The 10,075-nt window shown below is 46.8% G+C and overlaps 1 protein-coding gene across 7 annotated transcripts in view; it reads right to left on the bottom strand.

The window, feature by feature from the left end:
- Positions 1–4,385: 4,385 nt before the first annotated feature.
- CAMKK2 (calcium/calmodulin dependent protein kinase kinase 2) overlaps positions 4,386–10,075 on the bottom strand; it is a 36,594-nt gene continuing 30,904 nt past the window's right edge. For 4 of the 7 annotated variants that reach the window (XM_090062001.1, XM_090062004.1, XM_090062003.1 and 1 more), the window contains 3 exons: positions 7,845–7,945; positions 6,995–7,036; positions 4,386–4,647 (listed from right to left, as the gene is read on the bottom strand). In XM_090062001.1, the coding sequence (XP_089918127.1) occupies positions 4,575–4,647; positions 6,995–7,036; positions 7,845–7,945 (216 nt within the window). In that variant the 3' untranslated portion in view covers positions 4,386–4,574. Of the gene's footprint in view, positions 4,679–6,994; positions 7,037–7,844; positions 7,946–10,075 lie in introns of all 7 variants that reach the window. The other 3 variants (XM_090062008.1, XM_090062005.1, XM_090062007.1) reach the window with 3 other exon arrangements.

Genomic DNA, 10,075 nt, shown 5'->3' with positions numbered 1-10,075 from the left:
CTCCTTCACTCCAGTTTCTCTCAGTAGAATTCCTGTTGTCAGCCGAGGCTCTCTCACCATCTGCTAGCAGCAGCACTGTAAACCCTGTTGGAGTTACTCTCCTCCTCCTCCTGCTGCTGCTGCTAGGGTAGATGGGGAAGATTGTTCCAGCTGTCCTTGTCGGTGGCTTTACATCCTGCAGCTGGAAACGGGTCCCTGGCTGTTGGGAGAGGTTGGTGCCCAAAGCTGAGTCAGCACTGCCCGTCTCAAAGCCTTGTGCTGCACTCAAGCCCTGCATCTGCCAGAAGCTGCCAACTTCCTTGTTTAAGGGAAACAAAATTTGAGAATCAGGAAGTGGAGCAGCCCCGGCTACAGGCTTTCATGTGCCAAGGCCTCACCCTGTGAGCTGGCCTGAGGGTGGCTTTTGGCACTCTGGGTACATGAAAGGCAATACGTCAGATTTTTTCTCAAATCCACTAGCACCCCTGAGCCTAGAGTTAATGGGTTAGTGCAGGCTCATGGGGAGCTTTCAGGGGCAACAGGCTGGCCCTAGTATTTGCAGATGACATCCTTTTGCAGCCCTACTGTGTCCTAGCCAGCTGAAACTGTTCAAAGCCAAACCACTCCAGGCTCTTCCAGGCCCTGCTGTGAGCATCTGCTGCATTCCAGGTTGACCTGCAGTCAGCTCAACCAGCCTGCGGTCAAGGGGATTGGAGGGAGGATCCTTGATCCTCTAAGACAGGCTTTGTACCTCCACCAAGCTGTGATAGACGAGTTTTGTCTGTGCCATGAATTACATGCTACTTTTGTTCTTCACTCTCTTCCTGGCACAGTGCAGGGATAAGTACTGAGTCCAATGTGCCCCAAAACACCTCTGCTAGCAGACACAGGTGCAAGTGCTGATTGGCAGTCTCAAGGGCTGCACTCCTCACTGAACACTGCTCTACAGCCCTCAGGCTTTCACAGTGCCAGGCTATTGCCCACTACCCAGAACCTGTTGGCACCAGAGGCACAAACACCACGGCAGCAGAAAGAGCTTCCTGAAAGATCCTCCTGGTACTGCAATCTTGAAACAAGTGCCATAGAGACCAGTTGTGGTCTGATCTAACACGGCAACTAGCTCAGTTGTGCAATAAATTCTGACCTGGTCCATATTCAGGGTCCCCCATCCATACCCATCAGCTCAAATGCCTCAGAAGCCTGGCAGCTGGTCTTCTTTGATGCTTCCTACCACTGCTGGCCCTACAGACAAGAACGTGTCGGTCTCTTCCTGCCACCAGCTCTCATGACTGTACATCTCCTTTAGCAGAATGATAAAGATCTGGTCAGCACCGCTGCACAGTTCCTGTGGTCCCTTCCTCTCTTGCTCCTGCAGGATAAGAGCTTGTGATAAACCAGCTACCCCTGGGTTTACTTTTGCAAGCCATTTATTTCCACTTGTACAGAGAAGCTTAAACAGCCGTGGAATACCACCTAGAGTTTTTTTTTTCTTTTTTAGTTAGTTAATATAATTTAAAGTGATAAATACACAGTATTTAAACTTGATACACCTGATAAAGTAAAATGCATAGTAAAAAGGGGGTGGGAATAAAACACAAGTCTTGGGCATTAAACAAAACAGTATAAAAGTCAGTGACAATGCAGGGAACTTTGAAAACCCACGAGACTGATTATCTAGTAGATAACAGGGCACCAGCAGGAGAATAAACTAGCAAAGCCAAGGGGCCAAGTTGTCCCTTTGCAATTTCAGAGCCATTTGGCCTTGCACTCAGGGACAACTTATGTCAGTGGAAAGCTTATTTGAAGAAGAGGGTGGGGGAAACCAGCTATTTCAAAAGGCACAGGAGAAAGGCTTACTGCACTACAGGAAAAAAAAGAGACAGAGAGATATTGCTTCACTGGCAAGCACAGAGCTGAACAGGTTTGTATATAGTCACTCTAACGGGCCATGCATTTAGCGAACACATCTTCCTCACGCTGCAGAGTCTATTGTCAATACACCTGATCAAAAAGGAAAGCCAAGGTTAAAACAGGAGAGCGTGTTCAGCAGAGGTTCACGCATGGAATTGGTTCCTACAGAAAACTCTTTTGGGGGTTGGTTGAGGAAGCAAAGGGCACCTTGTCCACAAGTTGCTGCACTGCACTGAACCTCAGGAGCCTCAGCACTGTCCTTGACCACACGTTTACTGCTGCATCACTACCCACACTGGACTCTTATGCCATTGCCCCTGCTTTGTCATTAAGTTTTAACAGCAAGAGGCAAGTGCCCAACAGTTACGCAAGTGCAGAGATTTGGCACTGAATATATTCACTGCTCATGGGTCTTTAACAAGAATGTACTTCTGTGCACAATGTCAACAAGAACAGTTAGAGAACTTTAGATAGTAAGACACATTTTTGGAAAACACCCATCTAGGAGCAGCCAGACCTGGTCAGCGGCTCCAGATCTATGAGTATTCCCATGAAGGAAAAAAAGGAAATTTTGGGGGGAGGAAGAAGGTTTGCAGCCTGCAATTGCCTAATTCTCCTTAGTATTAAAAAGCAAAGCAGTGGAGTAATGGCAGGTCATGGCCTCCAATAAAGTTACAGGATGAGCCCAGTCTCCTTTCCACTGCTCGACCTCCAATGATTCTGCTCCCAAAACCTGACCGTTCATGGAAGCTGTGGCTCTTCTGTATTTCACATCATCAGTTTTGTGAGGATGAGAGTACAGGTGCCTCAGTGAACTGGGATAGGACTGTATCTAACTACATGACTTGGGACCTTTCCTAAAAAAGCACAGCTGTGTCATTCCAGGGCAATGAGATCTGCTCTACCATGGAGAGGGGCTAACCACTCCAGCACACTGCCTCGTGAAGCATCCAAGAACTGATACCTCAGAGGCGGGCAGGAAAGCAACCATCCATGTCGTAATGGCTCTGGCTGACCGTGCCTCGCTGTAGGTCGGTGGGGGGATATTACCAACCCCTTCCATCAGAGCACAAGGAATTCAGCCTTGCAAGCCCTTTCCAAGGAATCCTCTGTTCCACATTTGCCTTGCAACTGAGGCGACTTATGCTCAGTCACTCCACAAGCCAGTGGCAGGGCTGAGAAGACACAGCAGCTCTCTGCACTCCCACTGCTGTCATTTATCCACAAGACCAACCTACCTGCCTTGATCCTTCTTTCAGTCAGATACAGAGTCTCAAGCCTGCTTCATCTCCACTCCAGTATTACCATAGCTCTCCTGCCTTACTCCATCACAGAGGATTCCCACTCTGGAAGTTTGCTCTATACCACTGCTTGCTATTTAGATTCTACCAACGCCACAAAATGATTGCAAAACAACTGAAGCAAAGATGAAAGTGCTCTTAGTAAGGAGCAATCCTAAACTAGTTATGTACTGAATGTACCAAGGTCAGCTAATGAGCCTTCGCCTCACAGGGCTGTACAAACTATTGGCTATTAGCCAGCAGGAAAATGCAGCACAGCCCTCAGAATAAGGAATTTGGAAGGAAAAAGTGCTGCTTTGTAAGATACCTGCTAATCTAAGTACTTCAGTAAGAGATAAAATCCTAAAGGAGCATGACATCTAGTCAGATACTTTAAAAATAGCATAAATTGTATTATATCTTAACTTGTATTAAACCATGTAATGTACATGGAAGTGAAGGATTTTACCCTGAATTATGTTACACTATATATTCTAGATCAAGTAGAAGATTCAGAAATCTACTTTTATTAGTGCTTCTTTTGCTGTTCAGAGAAGGAGCTCAGCTACTCCAGCAACAACCTTTCACTCAAGTGCCCGCTGCAGTTAGAAAGTGCCATCCAGACTGTAAGCCCTTAGATGCATTTACCTTCCGAACACTCTGCCCAACATGCGTTCAGCTAGTCATGCCAACAGCAAGACCTGAAAGGAAAGCCGTGTCTTCAAGTACTGTAATTAGCATTAGTTTACCAACTTCCTGAAGATGCTCTTAGTCAAACTGATAAAACTTTACTCACAGAGGCAGGCTTTGTTAAAGCAGCTGAGGAGGTGGTTTTTTGCTTCATTTCCATGCAGTTAAAAATGTTTCAATTCAGAGGAATCAAGAAATAGATGCAACAACATTTCTGGTACATCGTGAACAGTCCAAGTGCATAATTCTAAATTCACTGCCGTGTCTGCCACTTTGAAAAGCTTCACACTTACACATGCCCACCTTGTATCTAGGGGTGTAACATACCCATGTAACATGGGGATTAGTCTCTGAATAGCTGGCATTCACACCACTTAAAAGCTGTTACAACTGCACTGGTTTGTTGTTTGTGAACCCCTTCACTGTCCTTCACATCAGCTCACCTTTCTGATGTCAGCCAACACATTTCACACAAGAAATCCACCACGCTTCATTGAGGTGACTTTTTTAACACTCAGATGTTCAATGTTTATGACATGTGCTGTAGTCTGATTTCTCACATGCTGCTATGTAAAGTTGACACTCAGCATTATATTGGGCCGCTGCTATGTCATGCTTCATTTGGCTTAGGTGTGGTTACGTCTCCCAGTCTCAGGTGCACACTGTGTCAGGTGCCATGGACAAAGCTGCTCATCGTAACCACGAGGCTGTTTTTCATGAAAGAACTTCCTCTCCCAAGTTTGGCAAATCATTGCACTTCAGATGATCTTCACTGCCTTGCTTCCTGCTTTGAATGAACACAAAGCATTTCAGTCTCCCTAAAAATTAAACAATTTATACAGTAAAAATACCCAGTATGTTCTCAGTGCATCAGGAACCATTTCTAAACTAGAACAGGAGTTATACCACACTGCACAACATCACACCACCTTGCTGCGTTCCTTAAAGGCTAAATCCTCTAAATAGGTAAAGACAGTTAGGTAAGATTCTAATTCTTATCCAAACTGCTATAAGAGTAACCCAAGACACCTGTAAGATGCAGAAATTGGGTTAGCTCATATCGCACACAGATGCAGCCTCATGCAAAAGACTGCAAGTTAGCTCAGGGCTGAAGGTAAGCTGGGAAAAAGAGCATGGAAAAGTTTCTGGACCACATAAAACTCAAATTCTATGTCGAATATATCCCAAGACAGAACACAGATTGCCTCTCTACTCGGACAGTTTAGCCAGCTGACACTTCATGTGACTGTTTTAACCAGAGTCTGCGGGGTCTATTTTATCTGCTGCATCTGGCAATTGCTACCAGTCTTATCAGTGATGGATGGGAAGGGAGCTTGCTAACAAAAACACGTGAACAATAAAGAATCTGTTACAGAATGACAAAAAAGGCACCAATAAAAAGATATCATGAACATGAGCAAGTGTTGGGTGTCAGATTGCCAGTTGCAATTCAGGATAGGAGACAAAGGCTTAGAAAATGTGCATACTCCTATTAATAGTACACAATAGGGGCCCAGTCAAGACATTTTCCACACAAAGACTCCAGCTGAAGTCAGCAGGACTCGCACACATGGGGGAAATTTGCCCCTGAGCTGAAGCCCAGCACAAGGCCAACACAACTTAATTGCCACTTCATGTCTCCAAACAGGGCTCTCTGGGACTTCTACAGCTGGGGCACAGGCCACGATCAGTCCCTCTGGACAGGTGTCAATGGTCCCTGTGGAACAAACCGCAGCGGAGGGGCTGGTGTGAGTCTGCTGTCCTGTGGATCCTCAGAGGTTTGCTTGCTCACATTCCAGATATGCCCAGGAGAGAAAAGAGCTACAGAAAGTATCTAGCTCAAATATGTCATTCAGCTGAGCTTCCTGTAATCCAACATGTACCAGATCTGGGGGGGAGTCACATCACACAAACACACCTCTTTCCATACTGACAGAGGGAGAAAAGGGAATGGGGAAAGCCAGTGTCATATTGGTGCCCTGCCCAGCAACAGCATTTTCAGGCATCTGTTGCAGACTTTCCAATTGGAGACTGGCTTTTGCAAGACTTGGGGCTGAGGTTTAAAGAGAAACCAACCCAATACCTAGGCTGCTCTGGGGGATTAAAGCAATGACAATCCTCCCATTGCCAGACAATGGCAACAGGAGGATCCAAGGACACGGTCTCTGTATCACAACTTGGAAGTGACCCACAATGAATCTGCCAGCATGTGAGGTTTGCAGTGACTCAGCAATGGCAGTAAATTGTCTCTCTCCATATTGGTGTGTGTTACTATTTCGCTAGCCTGGTTTATCCCAACAGAAAGGTCTCACCTCCACCCCCACCCCAGTTATAAATGCAGCACACTGAAGTCACAAGCATGGTACGTGTTTTGACTGCAGTGGGACTGGATTCCACTCCTGGACTACAAAAGAAGCCATTTGGGGTCCCGTTATAAATGGAACAAGTCCAACAGGTAAAACATCTGCTTCAAACAAGGAAGAGGAGGGAATAGCAGAGGCCAGTGTTAGCTTTCATTTATAAGCTCTAACTGCCACGGATACAGAAAGCTGCACACACCTCCCATCTGCCCATGGAGTTTACTGGCATTATTCAGTGCGTGTCCCCCATTACTGGAGCTGACCGTGCTACATTTTAGCTGGGAGATGCATGTAAGGACATTCTCTCTTACAGAAGAGGACTTCATGCATGGCCATCAGTCAAGGCAGGCAGCCAGAAGACCTTTTGTTATTCACGCTCCCCACCTCTCCAGTTTCTAATAATGCGTGATCCACTCCGAGAAAGCTCCATTAGTGCTTGCCAGGACCATCCCATTACAATGCAATTTTCCAGAGCTTCTGGGCTTCACTGGATGGAACAAGTGCAATTGAGGAGCGTGTTCAGGCCCTGTGCTGGTGAACAGACCACCCCAGATTCCACATCCTCCTGCACTGACTACCCTGTTACACCCCAGGAACAAGCTCCCTCAACTCATAACTATAACTCGTTCCACAGGCAGCTTAGGAGGATGAAGGGAAAGTGGCCCAGACACAAGAGCTTCTCTTGCACTGCATCACACATTATCTATGAAGGCCCCCAAGCCCTTGTGCAGATGAAGGCCAGACAGGCAGCGTTGCTAGGGAACAGGATTTTACCTTTGACTGATGCAATATTTCAAATTTCTTGATTTGTTTTTTCTAGAATTGGGGGAGGGAAAAGGGGAGGTCAGAATGAGCATGGAGTAGAGGAGATGACAGCAGTATCCAAGGTTGCTTTCCCTCAATGAGAGGAGTCAAAAAAGGACTTGAGTCTGCTCATGCAGGTCACAGCTGTGCTGGCTTTCCAGGGCTCCCAGCAGCAGTACAGACCATGTGTCCATGAAGAAATCAGTCTTGACCCTGCCCATGAGCAAGTTCCAGTTTCCAGGGACGTTTTGGTGTGGGCTTCACTGGGCTACCATTACAAACAACCTGCAAGGGGCTGCAGGGCAGGGAGAGTGGAATGGAGGGTGCTCAGCACCGTGCAGGATCAGGCCCCACAGACTTGGCTGTTAAACCCCAGCTTGGAGAAGAAGGATTAGTGATGCTGGCATAGTAAGCCTGGTAACAGCCAGGGCAAATCCTGAGCCTCTGATGCACCTGCAGTTCCCACAGGCTCCTGTGGGAGCTCAGGTGCCCCTGAGCACGTGGCCCCTAATCACCGTGTGCTGCCACTATGTACGTGTATAAAGAGCCATTTGGCTTGGGCTCACTCTGGTTCTTGGGAGGAAAGGACTTAGTTTCTCTCTGACTGAATGCCAGAGCACCATGTTCAGCTGCACAGTTGAGCAAGTGACTGCAACTTACTGGAATCACTTCCCTTGCTGCTGCTCCTCTGGGAGGAAGAATGAGACAACATGTATATAGGGTACCAGTTCACACCCTGGGGCAGGACATTTTAAAAACAAAACTCACGCACTGTAGCCATCTACTTGGTGCCAACCCTCACAGAGATGAAGACACTTACGTCAGCATGTTCCCAGGGGCAGACAGCGATCGTTCTTCTCTCTTGCTCCCCTCAAATGGGTTCCCAAACGAGCGCTTCCTGATCATCGTTTTAACCAGGATCTGTGGGACCAGATGGGTTTTGGTCACAGCTGTTACAGACTTACAGAAAACAGAACATTTCTATTCAAGTCCAACATGACTATTTCAGCTCATGCCCAACTAGATATAGTTAAAATGGGAAAAAAAAAGTAAGGCTAGAATGACTGTGTTTGCCAAGTTTCCAACTGCTTAGCACAGAAGCTTATTTTATTATCTGGAGTCCTCACAGAAACACACGCGCACTTCAGACAATACCCAGAACATCACAAATCTGGAGATCCGATACAAGACCTGAGTGAAGAGGGAAAGTTTCCTTACCAGGAGCACTGACCATTCAAAAGGGAATCCTGATTTACATGCATCTAGCCACCTACCCACTATCCATAAACTTTTCCCTGCCTGAGATTTCCTGGCTGGAGGACACAACAAAAGAACAATTTTTCTTTTGGTTTCATATTTGCCAGTTGTACCCGGGAATTGTACAGTTTGCACAGTTTGAAAGGCAAAGCTCTAGATACAACACAAAATACAATTTGGTATCCATGTTACTGTTTAGTTTCATAATGTACAGGATATTGCTTTTGCTCCTTGACTGGGATTAATCATAGAGCTAACCAACATCATGTAAATGCTGAGTTTTACAATCAAGTAGGTTGTCTGAAACATTCCCTGTGTCCGTGGGTTACATAGCCATTCACTGAGGGAACAGAAACTTGGCTTCACTGAGTCCATACTGTGCAAATCTTTAGATGCAAATATTAGGTTTGAGTGTGATGGACTAGAAATTACCAGCTGGAGAACATTGTGAATAATTTTGAACAAAAACCATCTGAAAATCTTGCAACCCATTTGTGGGCAATTGGTACACAGGGGGAAAAAAAAAAAAAAAAAAAAAGAGTGGGTGGATTTCTCCATCCATTCTGCACTCAGCTGTGCTAGAAGCAGCTGGGTTTCAAACATGGCTGAGAGAACCTTAGCCATTCTGAAAATCAGGCCCTGGGTGTATTTGGGCACTTAGGCGTAGAAGTGGTTCTTCCCTGGAGCACGACATGCCACACTGTATGCTTGTGATGCATGTATGCACATTTGCTTGCCAGATATGGCTTATTTTCCTCCTGGATTGCCTCAGGCTCTTACTTTCCTGAGAGACCCAAAGCAACAAAAAGGAGAGAACAGCACTGCACCTCCTTGGAGAGTGTCACAGCAAACAGTGAAAGCAGCTACAGTACAAGCTAATACTATCACAAGGCCACTGAGCAGCCATGGATCCAGTGGGGACATGGAGGGAGCCTCAGAAGATATAGGGCAGCCTGTGTGAAGGTCAGTCCCTGCTGGCTACAGCCCTCCTCTCCACAGGTGCTGTGGAGCTAGGTGTTGGCATCACGGCAAAGGGCTTTGAAATCTGCTCAAGCTGGGAATAACCAACTCCTGCTAAAACATCCATTTCCCTCCTCCCTCCAACAAGGACATGAAGACCCTGAGGCAAGTAGTCTGCAGTATTCAGTGCCCTCCTCCTAAGCCCCACAAACAGAGAGCAAGATTTCCCAGACGGGTGCGACCAGCAAATGGATGACCTCAGGCTGCCTGTGGTGCAGACTTGCTTTATTAATGCAAACTGGAGATCACGGAGAAGCTGCAAACCCGGCCAATCAGCAGCTCCAGGAGGGTGACTACAGAGCTCTGGCCAGGTGGGATTTAGAGCGGAGAGAAGGAAGACAGAGGAAACAGGCTGAGCCATGAAACTAAGAGATAAGACCTTCTGGTCTGACAAACATAAGCTGCATTTGTTCTGCAAGCAGGGGAGAACCCACTGCATATGTCCAGGCACAGCTGAGCTAGCCTCACTTTAGCTGGCTTGAGTTCCATGAGGCTCTGGAGACTAAGGCAGTGGCTATCCCCGGAATTATTTGTGTTTCCAGACAGGCTTGTATGTCCCACGAAGCCCTGAACTAACTAGACTATAGGGCTCTGTGTCCTGCAATCATCCCTCTGTCTGCAGCACAGACATTGCCACAGTGAATGCTGGGCAAAGAGTGACCTGAGAGACAGCCTGAAGGGACTGTTCTGATATATCCCTTCGCAAGCCTGGGTTCACTCTGCCTCCAGGGTAAGCCACTGCTCACTGAACCACTGACTGTGTTCTCTTTAGTA

Source organism: Crocodylus siamensis, chromosome 9 (assembly GCF_052110815.1).
Source record: "Crocodylus siamensis isolate JL-2025a chromosome 9, ASM5211081v1, whole genome shotgun sequence".
NCBI classification, from domain to species: domain Eukaryota; kingdom Metazoa; phylum Chordata; order Crocodylia; family Crocodylidae; genus Crocodylus; species Crocodylus siamensis.
The sequence above is the reverse complement of the archived record's forward strand: the minus strand, read 5'-3'. Positions and strand labels throughout refer to the sequence as shown.